The 21,779-nt window shown below is 43.5% G+C and overlaps 1 protein-coding gene across 3 annotated transcripts; it reads right to left on the bottom strand.

The window, feature by feature from the left end:
* Positions 1–1,240: 1,240 nt before the first annotated feature.
* Positions 1,241–21,499, bottom strand: MORC3 (MORC family CW-type zinc finger 3). Of its 3 annotated transcripts, none has more exons than XM_085078057.1 (17): positions 21,392–21,499; positions 16,083–16,155; positions 14,729–14,861; positions 13,467–13,679; positions 13,103–13,252; positions 12,676–12,823; positions 12,457–12,588; positions 12,110–12,229; positions 11,610–11,707; positions 9,353–9,457; positions 9,121–9,243; positions 8,934–9,008; positions 8,288–8,369; positions 7,209–7,393; positions 5,841–6,684; positions 5,540–5,703; positions 1,241–2,867 (listed from the first exon to the last, which is right to left on the bottom strand). In XM_085078057.1, the coding sequence occupies exons 1-17, from the start codon at positions 21,428–21,430 to the stop codon at positions 2,714–2,716; spliced, it is 2,838 nt and encodes a 945-aa protein (XP_084934183.1). In that variant the 5' UTR covers positions 21,431–21,499; the 3' UTR covers positions 1,241–2,713. The 3 variants fall into 3 exon arrangements, with proteins under 3 accessions (XP_084934183.1, XP_084934270.1, XP_084934346.1); XM_085078144.1 differs by having other exon boundaries at positions 8,327–8,369; XM_085078220.1 differs by lacking the exon at positions 1,241–2,867 and adding an exon at positions 3,412–3,540.
* Between the last annotated feature and the right edge of the window lie 280 nt (positions 21,500–21,779).

The raw sequence follows: 21,779 nt of genomic DNA, 5'->3' as shown, positions 1-21,779 counted from the left end.
ATAATAATAGTATGGATGATGATGGTGATGATGACGGTGATGATGATGCAGTTATTTCCTTTCTCCTCAGTCTGCCAGGTTGGAATTTTTGTCCTAATGTCACCCAAATCTGCTTCACCTTGAAAACATAACAATAATACCAATAACAAAACAATAACAAAACAATAGTATGGCGATGATGATGGTGATGATGATGATGCGGCAGTTGTTTCCTTTTTCCCCAGTTTGCCATGGTGGGAATTTTTGTCCCAATAGGTTACCCAGATCTGCTTCACCTTGAAAACAATAATAACAATAACAATAACAATAACAGTAGTATGCTGGTGATGATGATGGTGATGATGATGCAGTTATTTCTTTTCTCCCCAGGTTGCCATGGTGGGAATTTTTGTCCCATTAGGTCACCCAGATCTGCTTCACCTTGAAAACATAATAGTACCAATAACAAAACAGTAACAATAGTATAGCGATGATGATGATGATGCAGTTATTTCCTTTCTCCCCAGTTTACCACGGTGGGAATTTTTGTCCCAGTGTCACCCAGATCTGTTTCCCAGGTCTGGCACCTTCCTGTTGTTCTATCTGCACTTTTCCATGCTCTGCACAGTGGAATCTCATCCTGTGCTGTGCTAATTCCAAACCTTTTCCCTCTGTGCAGGCCTGGAATGAACGCCTTCCTGTTTGCCAGCTGTGCCTGTCTGAGGTGAGTTATCCTGTGGAACTCCCTCCTTTGGCAGTGTTTGAGCCCCTTTGTTGAATTGTTTAAGTGCTGGCAGATGTCTTCTCCTCATCCATCACTGCTAGGCTCAAACCAAGAGCACAGGGAGCCCCACTCCACACAACCCTCTGGATGCAACCATCCAAACCTTTTCTTCTCCATCTCTTTCCAGCTGAGGGAGAAGGATGTGTACGGAAGAGGGGATTTTAAAATATTTTTACTAAGTCAAGAGTAGTTCCATACCAGTAGGATCTGCCTTAGGAAGGCAGGATGGTGCAAATCCACGTGCTTGGTGAAGGCAGGGAAGCACATCCATGTATCAACACCAGAATTTCCTCAAATTCAGCTCCATTCTGTTAACAGCTCCTGCTTTTTCCATATCCAGGACATTCCCATCCCATTTCCATACTGGTGTGCCCAGTCCAACACCAGACTGAGCCAGGCTTTCTTGCAACACCCAACATTTCAGCCATTTTGCACAGGGTTTATTTAGAAACAAGGAGAAGTTGGGATCCTGAAAACTCAGATTGATATCTTTTTATTTTGTACAAAAAATACATTTTAACAAGTAAATAGAAACCATTTCCATAAGTCCACCGTTGTCCAAAGTGTAAATGTACATTGTAAATTTGCCATTTTTAATATAGACATGTGCTCTATTTTGCCAGTTGTCTACAAGAAATTCAGCTACAGTCTGATGAAACGTAATAAATAATGATTAAGAAATGAAAAAGCTGCACACCAAGAAATGGGAAATATAAACTTTGCAAAAGTCACACGTAGTTATATTACAGCCACCTCTTCCCAAATTAAACATTCAATTTCTCCTTTATAAAGTACAACAGTAGTGCATTCTCCTTATTGGCATAGAGAGCTCTTTAATTGAAATACTGTCCATGGAAAGAATTCCACTGAACTACAACTAAAAGGGACACAAAGGGATTAACTCAGGACAGTAGCAGTGCAAAAGCCAACAATATTGGCCTTATTAAAAAAAATATATACTTCCTAAGAATGAACATATTGAACACAAATTATTTTTTTAAATTCATTTTTTATATTTAAAAACAAGATCCATTTTTCTGGATGGCTCTTTGGGCAATCCCACCACAGAGGAAAAGATGGATCTGCAGTCTTCACCACCCAGTTTGTCATTCCCAATGACTTGGAAAGAATCCCCAGCAACTGGCTGGAAATTTCTCTCAGTACCGTTGCTTCCAGGAGCTTTTCCCATGCCCATGGAAAAATGAGAAGATTTAGAGCACAGAACTCTAAAAGGGGAGATGTGAAAAAGAGGAATTCCCTTATCTTGCCTATAATAAAAATTGTCTAAATCAGTTAAAGTCAAACATTTCAGCTCTAGCTCACTCTGTAGTTCACACCACAGATAAAGAAACATCCCTCCTTTTCCAAGTGCTTCCATTCCACTGGCCCACCACCAGTTTTCAGGATAAACCCCTTAAAGAAAGCTTCTTTTGGTAGTACCACACAAATATTACCCATATGGCCCGAATTCTCACCTACTACTTACATTTTTATCCCATAGATGCAACACAGAACATTGCTGGGAGCAATGGAACAACACTGTGGGATACAACAACTCTGGGAAGGAAATCAGGGAAGGTCTTTTTTTGCATTTCTAGGATATTCCACTACTTTAGAAGAGGAAATACTCACAGGTATTAATGCTTATATAAGATCCAAAGTCAACGAAAAGGCGTCTGTAGAAAAGTATTAAGATTCCTAATAGTAAAAATATCTGCAAATTTAATTACAAATACATTTCCAAAGCAAAACCCTTAATTAAGTACATCGGGGTCAGTCAGTATTGACAGTGTTCCTTTAAGAGGAAGTGATGGGAACATCTAAATATGGAATATTTACACTGAGAGATCCACCTATGTCAAATATATAAAGTGAAGCAGCACTGTTTACAATCTGGAACCTAAAGGTTATAATGGAAGAGCAATAAAACTCTGCTAAAACACTGAGATTTTAAGTACTGCTGATTTCATGCATTTGTTCTACAACTTGCCCCAAGATTTCATCGACCACATCAATGTCATAATTCACTTGCTGCAGGTCCAGGTCAGGCATGATTGTGGCCAGAAGTTGTCCCACGTTCACTCGCAGAGAGCGGAGCTTCAGGCTGGGGAGAGAGAATTGGACAGGATTAGATGGAATTTTGTGTTCAAAGTTCTTCCCCTAACAAAGCTGGACTGATCATCCAGACTGGAAAAGCTCCGTGACTCCCAGAGATCAACAAAAAACTTGTGCAGGTAAAACTGCATCAAGATTATTTCCAAATCTACCAGTTTTTCTAAGCTTCAGTTTTCAGCTTGAGGGTGACTATTTCCTTAATGTCAAACCAATACTAAACAATTAAAATCAGAAATATTTCTGAGTAAGCATTGGTACAATGCTTTATCCCACCTCACCTTTATTTCTCAAAGCAATATTAAATCCTGGTATTTTTATCCATTTAGAAGCCCAAACTACCACAACCCACAGGAACAAAAGGAGAGAAGAAGAAGAGAGGAGAAGACAAGAACGAGGAGTTTGTCCAAAGGCTTTACAATATAAATAGGAAATAAGAGTTATAATCCAGGCAAAAGGCTGTGCCTGCCCTTTTTTTGGTTTCTTTCCTGGCTGTCCTTGCTGTGTCCTCTTCCTGCTCGAATTGTTTTGACAAATTTCCTTCTACTCTCAGATCCTTTATCATCTCCATTACCAGTGCTGCCATATCTCCATCAACTTGTGGGGGAAGTTACTTCCAACTCCTGCTTTTGCTCGCTAATTCTTTTAGAAAACACAAGTCAGAGCTATAAGGAAAAATAAAATTAAATGCTGGCAGACGATTTTTAATGTGGGCAAATCTCTTCTTTAAGACTGAAAGGGGTCTCTGGGAGATAATGGAGATTATCTCCACGCTCCACTCTGTGCCAGTGTCATTCCAGGGAGCCCAGAGCTGGATCCAGCACTCCCTGGTTGGGCTCACAGTGCCGAACACCGGGGAGGAGTCACTTCCCCAGCGCTGGCTGGGCCCTGGCCAGTCCAGCCCAGTAGGCACCGGTTTGTGCCACCAGCAGAGAGCACTGCTGGCTCACGTTGCACTGCCACTCCCCCAGCACCACAGGAAGCTTCCTCCCTGCTGCTTCCCTAGGAGCAGCTCTCCTGAATGGACTACCCAGGTGCCCTTGGGGAATTTTCAGGGGTTTTCCAGCCCATTTGTCCAATTTGTCAAAGTCCCTCAACAGCAGCCCTGCCCTCCTGAGTTCCCTCTGATTTGAAGTCCCTCAACAGCAGCCCTGCCCTCCTGAGTTCCCTCTGATTTGGTGGAATCATGAATTGATTGAGTTCATTTGGCTCTGGCATCCACACCATGAATCCCAGAATCCTCAGGGTTGGAAGAGACTTCTGGGATTATCCAGTCCCACTATCACCCCAAACCATGTCCCCAAGGGCCACATCCAGACTCCTCCTGAACACTGCCAGAGACAGGGACTGCAAACCTCCCTGGGCAGCTCATTCCAGTGCTTAACCACTCTGGCAGGGAATTTTTTTTTTCCTAATATTTCATCTGCCCCTCCCCAGTTGCAATTTCAGGCCATTTCCTCTCCTCCTTTCCCTTGGGACACTCAGCACAGCCTGACCCCCTCACTGCCCCTCCTGTCAGAGTTGTGCAGAGCAATGAGGTTCCCCTGAGCTCCTCTGCTCCACACTGAGCTCCCTCATCTGCTCCTCACAGGATGTGTTTTCCAGCCCCTTCCCAGCTCTATTCCCTGCCTTGGACACACTCCAGCCCCTCAATGTCCTTTTAAAATGACACAGAACTGCACACAGGACTTGAGGTGCAAAGGCCTTTTCAATTCCTGGCCTTGCTGCTAATTTGCTCTCAGCACTCCTTGCTGATTGTCCTTAAATCCCTTTTTCACTCATGAGGCTGCAGGTGGCTTCCAGGCAGATTTATTCCATGTTTTCCCCAGGTTTGATGCTGCAGTGCCAGGATGGAGCTCTGGCTGCCCTAAATATGGACACAACAACTGCCTTTTGCCAGGCATCAGGAATGTCAGCTTTTGGAGATACCACATGGCCTGTTGCCTCTGAAATGCCTCTTACCTGATCCTGTGGATCAGATAGGGACTGAGTTAGTCCCTTAACTGAGTCACCTTTAATCACAGGTGAGGCTTCCCTCCTTGGATTCTCCCCTGGGAGGGATCTCAGCTCACTCTGCTTCCACCTGCTCTGGTTTCTTTGTGTGTGTGTTATTCTCACTGCCCAAGAGCTGTAACCTCTCCAGGTGGAAGTTTCAACCCTTGTTCCATTCCAAGACACACCCTGGGCCCTGATTCCACAGGAGTTGCCTGCAGCAAGGAGTTCTTACAGGGAAGTTTCAAACCCACTCTTTTCAGTTGATTCAAGAAAGAAAAACAGACTCTCAATGTGAAGTTCATTACACAGCAGAAAATAATGATCACCCTCTTTCCTGCCTCCTTCTTCTCTCCTTGCTCTGCAAGGTGTGTTTAGAAATTTTAAGACATTTTGGATATTTTAAGAAGTATCAGTATGACATTCTGTTGTGCAGTGGCCAACCCTGCTCACACAAATAAATCATAAATCACATACATCACTTAATAAAAAAAAATTAAAAAAACCACACAAACCATTAGTTAGGAGTCACAAAAGGCAGTAGAAAAGAATTCCAAGCATTGCATTTTATTATACAATTATCAGACATAACCTTCTTCAAAACATTTCAAATACAACAAACAAGCAAAAATCTGGATTGAAAATAACATCTAGAAAGAACAAAACTGATACCTTTCTCCATCAGAAAAATTTACAGAGTCTTCTACATTACTGGTGGTAGAATCATTTGCTTGTGCTACTGCCTGTGGGATTGAAGCTTTTAACTGTGCCAGCTCTGCCTTGAGCTCTTCACACTGACAGGCCATTTGATTTTTCTCCATTTCTAGGGCTTCAATCTGGCAATCAAAATAAAAACAAAGCTGTAAAAACTCTGCAACACGTTGTTTATTAGAAGTGCTATGAAACAGGGAGTAAAAACAAAATCGAGATAATTTAAGTGATACAAGGGATAGAAGTGTTTTAACAGCCATACCTCACTCTTGTATTTGTCTCTCTCAATGGTGCACTTGTCCAGCTGCCTGAAAACATCATCCAGCTGCACAGCAATCTCATCCACCTCACTCTTGCTTTCCCCATCAGCACATCTGCTGCACTCAGTCTTTAGGTTCTGCAGGGTGCTGCACTGCTCCTTGAGCGTTGCTATTTCCCCCAAGGCCTGTTCATAGAGAGCTGTCACCTCTGCCAAACTCCTCCCAGGAGCACTTTCCTCTCCAAAGGAGGGAATTGTCTCCGTTGCCTGATGGCACATTTCCTTTTTTACATATTTATTATTCATTTCCAAAAGCTGCTGTTCCAGTGTTTCCACTTGTTTGGTTAATGCTTCACATCTGCTTTGGTACATTTCTTTTTCTCTGTTCGATAATTGCAGCTGAATTTTCAGTTCGTTTTCCATCTCTACAGATGTCTCAGAAACACCATTCACCTTGAGCTGTTCCACTTCCATCCCTGCTCCGGGAATCTGAACTGGGATATCTTCCACCTCTTCCTTTTTAACCACCAGGCTTGGGAGCTCTGTCTGTGTTGCTGAGCTCAGCTGTTCACTCTTTGCCTCTGAAGTGGTTGCAGTGCAAGGTTCCACCGTGGGAGAGTTTTCCGTCTGCTTCTCCTCCTGCTTCTCCTCCTGATCCAAGTTGATACATTCTGTTTTTACCACAGGAACATCAGGTTCTGCTGAAGGCTTTGGAGTGCTGCTCTCCTCTAAAATGATGACATCTTCATCATCATCATCCTCCTCGTGGCTGTTGAATGTTTTGTCACTGAGCCGAGGTGTCTTTAGGGACACAGGTGTCACACAGCTCTGTGTCCTCCTTTTGAGACTGAGAAGGAAAGTATTAAAATAATCAGTTTATTGCTCAAATGCTGCCACATTATTTGTTTCCAACCATGTTTAGTGTTCCTGTAAGCACTGTTCAAAAATTACCACTCCAAAACTAGAAAGGGATGTCCCACTGCATGGGATTTTAATTTGTGTAGCTAGAATAAATTCCTGTAAAAACAAGTGCCTGCCATCCACACACTCCCACTTTATTCTGAAACACACTCAGTATTCCCAGGAACATCCCCAGAGAGCTTCAGGAAAACAGCCTGTGGAGTGTGGATAACATAAACTCTGCTCCTAAGCAGACAAACCACTGACAAATGCTCCTTTGTCATTTTAGTTTTGCATTCACTTTTGTACTTCACAAAGTCTCCAGGTACCTTTAACCTGGAGCTTCCCATGCTCCCAGAATTACCACAGGAATTTTGGCAGCTGAAGCTCCCCCAAACACCATCCTTTTCATTAATTAGAGTTATTAATTTTAGAAATCAACAGGAATCTGCTTTGTACAGATCCACTCACCTGCTATCAGGATCCACCTGAGGGGAAGATACTTTAATTAAAATAGGCAGAGATCTTCTAACAGAAGCATCTGATGATTTTGGTAAAAGTAACCTTGGAATAGCTTCCTTTGCATTCAGAGCTGTGAATGTTTTGAAGTCTTTACTTGAAGAAACAGATGTTTTTAAAAATATTTCATTATTGATCTATAAAACAATGTGAGTTAAGAATGGAAATAAACAGATATTAGTAGATTCTTCCAGATAGATTTAAGCAGATTTAACTACATGGCAACGCCTAAAATTCTGACATTTATACATCCAAGTACCTCCTTGAACCCAAGCTCAGGATTTTGGGATAAGAAAGGCTGACTAGACTATTGCAAATCCCAATTTTCCATTTCAAAGTGCTGTGCAAAATCCCAGGCAAGAGCTTTTCCCAAGCTGTGTCTCTGGAGTTTACCCATCAGACACAAACTCCAGGACTGACATTCCTGGGAAAGCTGCTCAGGGTTCAGTCAGTTTGTCCAAAAGGAGCAATTACTTCACTTTTAGAAATTATTTTTGTAGTGGGGGAGATGTAATGGCAGAGAAACAACATAATTAAGTTAAAACAGCACATGCAGCATCTCTTCTTCAGAAATTATCTTAGGTCAACAATTAACTTTGAATGGAACTGAAACTAAATCACACTTTGAAAATTGGATTCTGAGTTACAATCCAGACATTCTCATCACTCAAATACCTGGATTTAATCTGAATTTGAGTGTTTCCTTGCACAAGTGTAGCTACTCCACCTCTGTCCATCCCCACCCCCTGTCTGTCCCACTTGTAAGGGCATCTTTACTTTCCTATCCTTATCTCATCCCTCTCCAACAAATCCCCTTTCAAGAATTGGGTGTTATGCTATAAAAGCAGCCTTGAGTGACTGACATCTCTTCTAGTTTTGGTGAGAAGCTTCCAACTCTTTTCTAAGAGCTATGGAGAAAGTAATGGTGGATTTTCCATCATTAGGCAGCAAAACCAGGGGATTTGGGGTTTCCTCATGGTGAGCAAACCCTGCAGAGCCCTAAGGGTAAAGCAGGATGTTAAAGCAGACACCTCTAGCCAGTGCAGCGTCCTGTCAGCCTCAGGAGTTACCTGGGGGCTGTACTCCAGTCGCTTCTTCAGTTTTTCCCTGTCCCTGCACAAGGAAAAAAACATAAAATAAATAAAAGTAGCAAGGAAGAAACATAAATTAAAATCTTAAATTCACACTGTTCATTCATTATAAAAATGAAATCTAAGATCTAAAAGCAAACACAACACTCCTTATCTCAGCTGGATAGAATGATCAGAGTATTCCTGCTAATTGAATGAAAATTTCCTCAGGAACTTAGAAGCTTGTAGGGCCTAAAGTTAGCTTAACTACAAACAAATTCCCTCTCAGATTATTTATTTTTAGAATACTGAAACAACCCAAACTCCCTCTTCTAGAACGTGAGCCAGCATTACAATCACCCAAATCAGTTTTTTCCATACACCTTAGCTACAAACTCTTATTCTTAAATAAATGTATTGAGCTTTTCAACCTTTCAACCACATTGAGCTGCTTCAAAGGAACAGTTACACATTCCAAACTGCTCCCACACTGCCAATTCCCATGGAACAACATCCCTCTGGGGGCTGGACTTTAACCCCAACTGCTGCACTGCTCTCCTTGGTAGTTTTTAGTGTTGAGCTCCTTGTAAAAATCTGCAGAACTCACTTTTTCTTGTAGGTTTTCTCGTACGTCGGATGTATTAAATCATCATCCTCTGGTTCTTCTGGCACGTTACAATTCCTGAGGGAAGGAAAGGAACAGGAAAAAACCCACAAGAGAAAGAGCTGAACATCCCTGCTGCTAGCAGGTGAGAAATAAGGACTGGGAGGTGTCCCCTGGCCTGTGGCATTACCGGAATTGTGGGTCAGGGTTGAGGGAGCAGTACCACTTCTCTGGCAAGTGCTCGATTCCGTCCGGGAGTTTGCGCCACTTCAGGCACGCGTCACACTGCACCCACGTCTGGTCAGGCTGCTTCCTGGGATAAAAATCCAAAATATATCAGGGTTTGAGCATGGAGGAGTGTTGTCAGGTCAGATAAAGCAGTGACAGTGTGTTCAGTTCTCTGCTGTCACACTGGGACTCACTGGATCTCCTCGACGGGCAGAGCCATGGGATATTCCTCGTTTTTCTTGGTTTTCATCTCATTCCAGTAATCGTTGAGCTTTTCTCCCAGTGCTGCTATTGTGAGTCTACCAAGGAAAGAATTTAAAAGAGCACCTTGAGTAATGCAATTCTAGCACAGAAAGAACCTTTATGAACTCCACTGACAGAATAAGTGCATGAACCACTTTAATATTTCTAATTGCACAACAGTGGGGAAAAAAAGCTTTTCTAAAAGCTTTTCCTTTATACCTTTTATAAAAGGGTTTTTTTATCTAGAAATGAGGAGTTGTGTGAAGTCATGTTTGTCAGCAAAGGAATTCCTGGAAATGTAAGCCAGAGCACAAAGACTTCAAGGAAATCAACAAAGCTCAGCTCTGAAATGCTGTTCATGGACAGAGCAAACCCTGCAGGTGCTTTACCAGTTCAGCCTCAACCAGAGAATTAAAAAAGCACAAAACCAATCCAGCTTCTCCCCCTGGTTTTGGCTGTTCCTCTCATCCCAAGTGCAGGTTCATGGCTCCTCTAAGCTGACGTCCAACTTTACAACAAAGAGATGGCAAACATTTTTCCACTCTAATGTGACAGAAACTCTATACTCTGCCAAAAGGAGCAGCCCAGTCTTACTCAGGCTAATTTTTAGCTTTGTTTCCTGCTCAGGGCTCACGGTGCAGCTCAGGGACTTCCCAGGCTGGCCTACACAGGAGGAAGAGCTGAGCAACAACAAGTGAGCTGGAGGTGAGCACAGCCTCCTGTCAGCCTGTGGAATTCACCTCTGAGCAATCCAGTGGATGAGTAACCAGGCCCAGCCCTCCCTGGCGTGTCTCAACCCATGGCACCTCCCCGGGCCTTGAACCAACACAAATGTTTGTGCAGAGAACTCGTGTGACTCAGGGTTTGCATCCAGGTCACCCCTGAACCCCAGGCAGGCAGTGCTGAGCCACAAAAAGGAGGCAGCAGAAGGGCAGAAATGAGCAGCAAAGCATGGATGGGATCATTCCCAAATCACATCCCTCTTCTGGAGAGGTGAGAAGTGCAGGGCAACCTACAGCAACCATGGAATTACATCAAATTCACAATTTTGTTTGGGGCTGGAAAGTCATCTTTTGACAGCCTGGAGCACTGCTGGCAGAAAAACCTTTCTAGAAGATTCTTCACGTGTGGTGTCACTGTGCCCACATTCCAAGTGTGGGGGGAGATGGCTTAGGGTAAAATCAGAGAAAATTGGGAAGTAACATTCCCACTGTAACAGGAGTTGTAACAGTACTGAAAGGAGAGGATGGAATGCAGCTGGCATGCAGGGAATCTGTTCCTGGATGATAAACAACACAACAACCTTAAGCACATACTGAGAGGGGTGAGGGTGGAGCAGAGTGGAGACACCACAGCCAGGCTCTGCTGGAATCCCTGCAGGAGTGGGAACTCCATGGGACCAGCAGCTGATAAACCTCAGAGCAGCCAAGAAAGAAGAAGAAATAAACCTATTTTGCTGCTGAAGCAGCAGCTGGGGTGAAATTGCTCTCCTCAGATGAACTTGGTTCATTGTAATTTAACTGTAAGATTAACTCACACCTCCATCCCAAAATTATGTCCAGGAATGACTGGACATGGCACTCAAAGGTTGGACTGCATGATCTTGGAGGTCTTTTCCAACCTTAATGATCCTGTGATTCTCCCCACTTGGCTGGATATTGATTTAAATACATTTTAGACAAACTGATTGGGCACCAAAGTCTCAGCTTTCCTGGGGTGCTGACAGACAAATCAAACCCCAGGGACTGAGGAAACAAAAACCTCAACAAGTAGAAAACATTCCCTGCTATTTACCTGCCATTCCCAATTCCTGCCCCCTGCCAAGGGAGCTGTTGGTGCCACACACAGGAAATGGTTCAGGATCACCAATATTTGCAAATCAATGGCCTAAATTTCCATATCCACACCAAAAGCACACATGGAAAGTGCCTCCTACAAAGCAGCCACAATAGAAAATCCAGGGAAAAATCTGCTTGATGGGGTAGGAATTGATGGGAACAAGCCTGGTATGGATATGGATATGTGGAGTGGAAAAACATTTATAAGGGAAGGAGACAAACAAAGAGGGGACAAACAAAAAAGGGGCTAAAAAAAAAGAACTGTTTGCATTTTAACCATAAACTTTTATTCTTCTTATTCAAAGAAGCAGCTTGATTAAGTATTTCCCAGTAAATAACGATACTGGATAGAAAATGCAGAGAAAAATACCTGTATTCATTGGTGTAGTCAAAATCTTGTTTGTTGTGAGTTGGTTTTAGGAAGTTGCATTCAATAATCCCAACAACACCCACACCCATGTTGTTTGCCTGCAAGGAATTAAGGTTTGTCAGGAAAACCAGCAAATATTCCATGCCAATATTGCAAGAGTTTGCTGGAGGTAATTATTAACTATATCTAGCCTGGGTAAAAAGGATTTTCTGGCTTATGGCTCCTCTCCAAGCAGAGAATCTTGATATAAACCCCCTAAATAACAAATCCTCTGTTCACCCCTCTTATTGCCCCAAAAGATATGCTCAGATTTGTATTTTTATATCAAAAGCCTCAAAACCAAACAATTTCATATAATTTTTAACTGCTGCACACAGAAAAAAAGGTGATATTATACAGTATGCATCAATATCCTACTTTCCATCCACTGATTTTTTAACATCAGTCTTTGAATGAAATTTGTCATGATGTTAAAGTATTTTTAAGCCTTAATTTCTTACCTTTAACTGACAGCCAACTCTTTCATAAGCTTTGATGAGTCTGTTTTTGTGGTACATCATTATTCCATAATGATCTTTGTTTCTGCAGTTAAATCCAAAAGTAATTCTGACTGTTTTAGCCTTTTAGCAGATATTAAGGAAAAACAGGGCTAATCTCATGGAACACAAAAAAATAAGAGTTACTCTGAGTGGATCTCAGAGCTTTCTTTTCTTATATTGAGATAATTTCTTCACTATGTCTTAAAAAACCCAAAAAATTCATCAATATAACTGCAACACAGCCAGCAGAATCCAGCCATAAAAAAAATCACAGAATTAGGATCAGCAATGGAAATCTTAAAGGATACATTGAGAAATTTGGGTCTGTAAATATCTCGCTCAATGAAGGCCAAACTTTTGGAAACCAGCTGTGTTTTCACCTTCTGTCCTCTCAGGATGATCTGCATGGTTGGCTTCAGGTACAAAATACTGCAGTAAGCCTAGAAAACAGACATTATATTAAAATTAAAACATTTACACCTTCCAGCTTCCAGAAATAAACCCAATTTTAAAAATCTAATACATACTCGTAGTGAATAATCACTTTCTGGGACAATCTGGTCCAATCTCTCCTGTTTTTTGTAGCCTCTTTTGCCTGTTTCATCCAAGTCTTCTGGAATTCTGATGTCGTATTTATCCTTGTCAAAGTCAAATTCTGGTTTGTCATTTTTATCTCTAAGGATTAAGATGGAAAAATGTGTTTATTATAGGGGAAAAGGCAAATACAAGGGAAGGTATTGTGGTGGAGCAAGGGCGTCACAAGATGGAAAAAAAGGGAAATTCCTCAGAGATTTGTTAAAATTCACATTTGAGTTCAGCTTCCCAGTTTTTCAACTGCACACAGCCTTTTCCAGTTATTCCACACACAAAACAAATCCAAAACCCCTCTATGTTTGCACACACTGAAATAAAATGTAAACTTAATGAGAGAGAAGAAACCGGATTTTATCTTACTTTCTAAGATTCCAAATGATAATCCTGGTGCCTTTTTTCCCTATGATTGCATCCAGCTCTGCCAGTAATTTCTCCTCAGTATTGAACAAGGAATGTGTCAGGATGGCCTTCAGGCTGTTCTTGGATTCTGCAGGATCACTGATCTGCCGTGGGCATTGCGTTAAGGAGAGGAACTTGGAATGAAGATTGCAGAAAATGAGGACATTTCTGGATTCATTTCCCAGCTTCTCAGAGTTGTTACAAATTTAAAGGTTTTAACAAATTACAGCCTCTCATATCCCATAAGAGCAGACAAGGATTTCCTTTAGTGCTGTCATCCCCCAAATTTGGGCTGTCCCCACAACCCTGCACTGCAAGGATATGTTGGTTGGTGAATGTCACGATAGGAACCATGACATGCTCTGCTTTTGTCACTTCCAGGAAAGTCTGGGATAAGAGCCCCACACTCATGGTCTCTCCATTCTTGGTGAAGACAATGGCATCCTTTCCCAGGCGCATGGATCCCGATTTGAAGCCATTGCCGTACAGCCCCACGGGAACGCGGCCGTTCATCACCGACTTCTCGCTGAAACCGAAGCTGAAACATGGAAAACATGAGGAAAGGGATAATAAAAATCCCTGGGAAACTTGAGAGTTCAAGAGATGCATGTGCAGAGCTTGTCAGATTAATTAACACAGTGAGTTCACCTCGTTTTAGAGGTCAGAACTCCTGCACGGTTAAATCCTAAAAGTCACCTGGAAAACACTGCTAAAACCACACAGCAAAACCTCAGGAAAATCTGCTTCCAGCTTTTAAATATGGAATAGAAATATCATGTCTGGAATGAGAGTAAAAGCATTCTTATGGGATTCTAATAGTTATCCTGTAGTTTCACAATAAATACTAAAAAAAGCCCCTAACCCTGGCTTTTTTCCCTCTCTCCACTTCCTAAAAAATGTTTTCCATTTCCACATTATACAATTAAAACAGGGAACTGCACATGGAATTTAGGAAGCTATTAGATATGGTATCTGACAGAAAAGTAACAGTTTGAACTCAATCTTGCTCAAATTTAAATCTGCAGGCAGAGCAATTTTTTATGCTAAAAGGGAAATTGGACAGAAAGCTCTTTGCTAACTGTAGAAATAAGAGAAAAATCAGTTCCAACCCTACAGAGTATTCAAAGATAAACAGATAAGTTCCATTATCATTCATTAAATTTTCTACAGTATCTTCTATTATTAATACTCCAAGGGGTTAGAGCTGAATCTCCCTTTTTCTCTTGTTCATTAACTTAAACTAAAGCAATTAGTAATAATAATGACAATCATTATGATAATAGTAATAATAAAATAATTTTAATTCTCTTTTTCTCCACTAACAGGCACTACAGAGAGTTTTCACAGCACAAAGGGAAGGCTGAGAGAAAGGATAAAAGGAAATTGTGAGATAGAAGATCCCTGACAAAGTTACAGGAAGTTTTAGCAGCACCTGTCTGTTCTTGTATCACCTGGATATTCACCAACCTTCAGAAATGCTGAGTTTATGACCAAAATTAATGAATTACACGTGCAAAAAAGCAATAAACTGAGCAGTAACAGAACCAGAGGTGGAATTGGTACAAGCCAGGGAAAAAGGCTGCCAACCTGAGCATTTTGTGCAGCTTCTCTGAGTTCATGCCATTCCCATTGTCCGTGAATGTCAGGCAGATGTTGTCATTGATGACGGTTTTGTCAATCCAGATCTGTTTGGCACTCACATCTGGATCATAGGCATTATCTGAGGGCAAGGAAAGCAAACAGGGTGGGAGACTAAACAGCAAAAATTCAACTGTTTAAGTGCAAACATATTTAAAAAATGTTAGGGTGGAACAGCTGCGTCCAACCCAGGAGAACCTCACCCAAACCAACACAAAACTCCCCAGATTACTGATGACAGCAACACAGAGGCTAAAACCATCACTGGAGGTGAGCAGCTCAGCCATGAGAACAGAAAATGAAACCAACACAAGGTTCCAGTTTCATTTCCTGCCTCCAGAGCAGCTGCTGCAATGTTTACTTTCTCCCAGCTCTTAGAGAAGGGACCTGCAAAATGCTTGGGACTCAGCTTTCTGTTTACAGGATGTGAGAGAGTCAAACACGAGCGAAACAGAAAGCAGAGCTCCACAAACCCCTCCTGGCAGCAAAGCCAGGTCCAGCCTCAGCTCTTCCAACACCACTTTCTTCCATCTCTTCCCCTCATCCCCAGCACTGCTGCGATTTGTGAGGGGGAAGGAAGGGTGGGAGTGATGGTACTTCTACCTCACTGCCTGTTCTGCATCAATGAAGAGCTCAAGCCAATAAAAGGAATCACAGCTTGGCAGGTTCCTTCCTAGAAACTTTTAAGTCCAAATTGCATCACAGTGAAATATTTCATAAAAAGTATTTCAGCACCAACAAAAGAGGACATACAGCTGCAACTGAAAGTTTGGAGTGTTAGAAGAGCTGAAATGATTTAACATGTTTTACTCCCAAAACAGCCAGTCCTCTTCACAGCCACATGGCTCTGGTCTCCTCTTTGTGACAGCTCTGCCTTATCTGAAAAATTTATATTTTCTTTTGTTAGTTTAATTTTCTGGATTAGCAGCAGCAAAACTTGTGCAGGGAAGGGAAAGAATGTGTGACCAGAGGAGCTGCTCCCTTTGGCAGCAGCAAAGTGCTCCATCAGCTTGGCTGGTGTCCCAAGCCACACCTTTATTTTGAGGAACCAGTTCAAGGAGTTTGCTCATCACTCCCTGACTGTGGGAAAGAGGAACACTGGAGATATCCAGTTAACTGCTATTCAAAATCCAAGGCAAGGAGATCAACAGGAGTTAATAAATATATGCACAAGCCCCAGGTGACAGCAGGTGACAGGGACCAGGACAAAGAGCAAAACACTGAGGATGCTCAGCCAGGTGTTCCCCTACCTGATGGCAAAATAACAAGAAAAGAAAATTATTCCAAGTTATTGATCACCTACCTATGAGTTCTGCAATTGCACTGAAGGGCCAGGTGTGACTGGTAGAGTTGGTGTGCAGGAACTTTGGGCACAGCTGGAATAAACCACAAACAAGGGCATTACTTTGTGCTCTCCAAGCCAGGAAACAAACAGTCTGTTAAATAAAGGAACATTGGATGAAGCTGTTTTGGACAACACTATGAAAAGGCTGTAATTGAATTTATTTCTGGGTTTTGGCAGGGAACATTAGTACAGCTCTTGAGGAGGAAAATCAACACAGTTCCAGCATTTTCTGAGAATGGGTTATATTGTCATCCTAGCAGTCTTTATGTTCATAAAAATATAAGCCACTATTGCTATATAATGATGCCAGAGCTTACAGAAAACATCAAGTCCTTGGTGCAAACCCAACAGAAGCTCTCAGATGTTAAAAACTCCCGTCTTAAACCAGGAGGATAAAAACTTAATGTGAAGAGTGAGCAGCACCCAATACCCTCTGTGGGTCACTGTCTGTGCTGGCAGTGACAAAATCACCTCTCAGACCTCTCAAGTGGTGCTTTGTGCTTTTAGCAGTGATCTCACATATTTTAAGTAACCAAAACACAGCCACTATCAGAATTAGGTGAGAACATGCAAATAAAGCACTTGTTTATGGGATGTAACTTGGAGATATCAGCGACAAAAGCACTGCCAAGCATTCCCAGCCTGGCTTCACATACATTCACCTAAGGACTAGGAAAAACAGAACTAAATATCCATATAAGTTAAGGACCTGCCCATGCAACATTCGGAGAAATTTTAACTGCTGCAACTGATAGTTGTGTTTGCATTATCCCTGAGTAAATCTGTGGTTACACTTTTACAAGGTCTTTGACACCAACCTCCTGCACAGATTTGCTCAAGCCCCACTGCCAAGAGCTGTGCTGATGGCACAAAAAGCAACACCTAGGAACACATAACACTGAAAATACCTTTTGTACCACTGAGTTACACAAAAACCAGAATATAAATCACATTATTATACACAGAAAACCAGAAAGATGTTTTAAAATACGGTGTGCATATCCATACTGCATAATTTTTATGGTTACTCATTGAGAAGCACTTTTATAAAGGTGTAAAATGTAAATAAAAGTAAAGTGTAAATAAAAGCAAGCAAGCACTTCGAGGCTCCAAGATGAAAAGGAATGATGTTAAAAGCAAATCCTGGAGCCACAAACCAGGTACTGGAGCAGGAGGAAGGCAGAGGGAGCAGCAGCACCCCTGGTTCAGCGCAACAGAAAGTGCCAAGGAACGTCACCTTGATCCTCAGGTCACAGCAGCACATGACACACTTCCAACTGCAACTTAATCCCTGCATTTCTGCTCCATGGAGCACAAGTGGCAACAGACACCACGTTCCTCGCTGCCATCTGGGCTGCAGAGCTCCAGGTTTACAAAATCTGGTACACTGAGTCAGGCTAAGCCACTGTGCCCCCAGCAGATACTTCCAAATAATTTTGAATCCAAAAGAAAATTCCTCTTGGCTAATAATGGAAATCTCACATGTTCCATGGTATGTGGGCAAGAGGATCTTTGGATTTCTGCCTCACAGTGGATCCTCAGATCCCTGGGTGATTCTCTTCACTTCCACAGACTTGGCAGCATCTGCTCCTTTGTTTTCTAAGCTTCAGAATCAAAATCCACCAGAAATAACTGGTGGGGTATTTCCCACCTAAAATCCCTCCTTAGCAAAACAAAACCACATTTAAAAAACCCAACCCATCCGTGGATGCACATCCAGGGATTTGGCATTTGCTCAGCTCCCTGCTGAAACACTGAACAACTCCAGCCATACACGAGGCACACGGGGAGTGCTGCATTCCCTGCCGGATTCCCTGTTGGATTCACTCCTGGCACTGCAATCTCAGCAACATAGACTTGGCAAGAAGTCCTGACTGTGGTTTTGACAGAGGGATCAACCCACACTTGGGAATCTCATGGAATCCTTGAGGCTGGCAAAGCCTTCCCAGCTGTGCCCAATGGGCACCTTGTCCCCAGCCCAGAGCACTGAGTGCCACAGCCAGGCCTTCCTGGGACACCTGCAGGGATGGGGACTGCAAACCTCCCTGGGCAGCTCCTGCCAAGGCCTGAGCACCCTTTCCATGCAGAAATTCCTGCTGAAAAGGAAAAAGCACCTCCTCTGACCATCAGACAATGCTGAGGAAGGACAGAAATAGCCTCAGTGTCACCCACAGTGGCATCATCACCAATAAATGTCCCTCTCTTCCTGTGAACCAAGTCACTCTGTGTGCACAGAAATAAAACCTTGCCTGTGTAACACAACACCTCTACACCCTTCGTTTCACTGCTGGAAACCACTGGGAATTTTGAAAAGTACATCACTGGAACTGTGCTGCTGTTCTCTGGATCTCTGCTTGGGGCAAGGTTTGAGAAAGGCTGGAAGGTGGTTCACAGAATTGGGAATTTTAACAGGAACATGAAGGGCTGGAAGATGGAACTGGAACAAATAGGATCTTGGCTCTAACATCTCCCATCCCTCAGCAAAAGGTGAGCAAGCATCCCACAGGAAATTCATGGGGAAGTTATCCCAGAGCAGACAGCACCACCTGAACACAGTATTCCAGAGTGATTTGGGTTGGAAAGGACCTTAAAGCTCATCTTGTTCCAAGCCCTGCAAGAGGCAGGGACAGTTTCCACCAGATCTGACTGCTCCCAGCCCCATCCAGCCTGGCCTTCATCCTGCCAGGCATTGACACAAGGGCACAGCACAGATTAAAGAACACAACAGTGGTTTTAGGCCATCAGTTCTGTAGTTTCCTTCAGAACAATTCGGCTGTCAGCAACCACTCCCTAATTCCTGATGAACTCATCAGGAAATATTTAAGGTCATTCGTCCCCTTACACTACATTCATCAATGCACCAGTTTAATTAGCTCATAATTAATTGAGGTTCAGTAAGAGCTGGTTCCCTGGTGAACACTCACTTTGCCAATCCAGCTGTTTTGCTCACTCAGACAAATATATTTTGTTTAGTAATTTCATGTTTTCTCCTGAGACCAACTGTAGCCAAATTCCTTTTGGAGATATAACTCGACCTCCTCCTTCTTCCAAGTGGGCATGTTTGAAACTAAACTATCCTGAGAAGAGCATCTCCTACAGTTATAACCAGGAAATATTGAAGAATAAAGCAGTTTATCCCTCAAGAATAACAGACAGCTTTGGGAATTTCAGTTTTCCAAGCAAACTTGAACTGTCCCTTGCAGATCCTAAGGTGTGCACAAATCCAAAACCACTGCAGAGTTTGCCTCATTTTACCAACTTATTGCTAGTACATAATAAAATTTTTGTTGTGTTACCTGGCATCACTACAGAAATTCATGCATTTGAGTGAAAAATGCACGTTGGTTTTTCCTGCACTTATTTAACAACTCCTTGGGAACAACACTGCCATTTCCATGGAATTGTTTAGGTTGGCAAAGCCCTCCCAGCCCATGGAGTGCCAGCTGTGCCCAATGGCCACCTTGTCCCCAGCCCAGAGCACTGAGTGCCACAGCCAGGCCTTCCTGGGACACCTGCAGGGATGGGGACTGCAAACCTCCCTGGGCAGCTCCTGCCAAGGCCTGAGCACCCTTTCCATGCAGAAATTCCTCCTAAAACTTCCTGTACCTTTCCCTCCTCTCCCTCCCAGCTACACAATCCCAGCTCCACGACTGTGCAATGAACCACATCAAGGGACCGATCCAAATTATAAACCATTCTTAAAATATTAACCTGGATCGCTTCCCTGAGCTGCTTCATTGTTCAACGGGACAAAACTATTGCCAGAGCAACAGCAGGAGATAAATTCCAGTGTGGGAATGAGTTACCAGGCCCTCCCAGTGCCTGTGCTGTTTGGAAGTGCCTCTGAAACCACGGGAAATACTTTATATTCCCAAAAACCTGAAGTGCCTGTGACCATCAGCTCTCCCTAGCGTTCTCTGGATTAGAAAGCCTTTTACAAACCTGGTCAAAACTACATCAGCTGCTTCACCTGAGCAAAAGAAAAACCCTACAAAACCCACAGCTTTCACTGGAAAGCCAGAAATGCAAATTCTCAGTTGTGCCTGGGACAGACAAAACCAGAGAGTAGCCTGAAAATAATTCAGAAAGTTACCAACTGTGTCTTGTTTCGTTTGTATCTCTGAGAGTTTGACTTAGCAAAGTGATTCCAACTTGAGAATGATTTTAAACTCTGAACTGCCAGATGCAAAGGCTGATTATTGACATTTTTTCCCCTAAAGGAGACCAATAACATGTCAAAAATTAATAACAAAGCCAAATCTTTATTTACAGAAGTAGGATAGCCCTGCTGCAATGAAATATCCCACAGACTTTGGATTTCAAACATTTGCAAGAATTAAAGAGCTGAAATCAAGATCAAAATGCAATTTTTGAACTTCAAGGAGATGACGTATAAAGCTCATCTCTGGAATCATGGCAACTTTTATTAGGGTAATAGAAATTGATATTGAGGTAACAGAAATTGGTATTAGGTGAGATAATTTCAGCCAGAGGTTGGACTCTTGGAAGTCTTTTCCATCCTAAATGATTCTGTAATTCCAGCAGCGCTGAGCATTTTCTAACACAGCTTTTTCACTCCAATATTTGATAAGCCACTAATGGTATAGCTTCTGCTTCTTTCCACTATATGATAAGCAAGGTGATGAGTCAGGCATAACTACAGATGAGATTTAGAGGCACTGACTTGGAAAAACCCTCCCGTTTCATCCGATAAAGCAGCTTTAACTTCATTTATACCAACAAAAGTAAAGAAACAACCAATTGCCACAAACGCTCAGCAACGACACCGCGACTGAAAAGCACAACACACAGCACCACTTAACTGCGTGAATATTCACTCCCCTTCGATGTCATGAGGGTTAAAATGTAATTAGGCCGCTCGCAATAAAAGTAGTTGCGATGGGAAGTTGCCAGTCGGCAATTAGAGGTCACGGCAGAGGCTGGCGAATCCCGCCCCCAACCCCAGCCCACCCCAGCCTCTCCTTCCCCTCGGCACAGCCCGAGCTGACGGATAAAAGGCAATTTTCCAGGATTTGAGGGGAATAAGGGCGGCAAAGCCCCCAGCCAAACATCCCCCCGCAGAGAGGCGCCGCTCCCCGCCCTGCTGAGGGAGTGACCCTGGCAGCGTCCAAGGCCGGGCTGCACGGGGCTCTGAGCCCCCTGGGGTAGTGAAGGTGTCCCTGCGCACGGCAGCGGGCTGCAATCAGACCATCTCCGAGGCGCTCTCCCCCCGGCCGGCCGCGCTCCCGCCGCCCCCTCACACTCACCGCGCTCAGGCGAATCCCGCCCTGTGTTTTCGCCGCCATCTTCAGGCCGCGGCGCCGCGCGCGCTTCCGCCTCCCCGCGGCGCTGCGAGCTTCCGGCAGCGGGAGCGCGCACGGGGCGGGGCTTGGGGAGAGACCACGCCCCCTGCGATGGGCGGGGCTGGGCGTGTGAGGAGATGGCGGCGGGAGGGGTGAGGGAGTTGGTGAGGGTGGGGAGTGCTAACCTTGTGCCCAGAGCGCTGAGTGCCACAGCCAGGTCTTCCTGGGACACCTGCAGGGATGGGGACTGCAAACCTCCCTGGGCAGCTCCTGCCAAGGCCTGAGCACCCTTTCCATGCAGAAATTCCTGCTGCTGGCCAAGCTGAGCCTCCCCTGGCCCAGCCTGAGGCTG

Source organism: Lichenostomus cassidix, chromosome 1 (assembly GCF_008360975.1).
Source record: "Lichenostomus cassidix isolate B80296 chromosome 1, HeHo_3.0, whole genome shotgun sequence".
Taxonomy (NCBI): domain Eukaryota; kingdom Metazoa; phylum Chordata; class Aves; order Passeriformes; family Meliphagidae; genus Lichenostomus; species Lichenostomus cassidix.
This window is presented reverse-complemented; position numbering and strand designations above follow the sequence as displayed.

Coding starts and splice junctions, on each gene's coding strand:
- MORC3 (XM_085078057.1), bottom strand. CDS start 21,430: ATGGCGGCGAAAACACAGGGCGGGATTCGCCTGAGCGCG. Junction 12,824..13,102: donor ATCATTTGGAATCTTAGAAA/GTAAGATAAAAT, acceptor CTTAATCCTTAG/AGATAAAAATGACAAACCAG. Junction 9,458..11,609: donor GACTACACCAATGAATACAG/GTATTTTTCTCT, acceptor TTTCCTTGGTAG/ACTCACAATAGCAGCACTGG.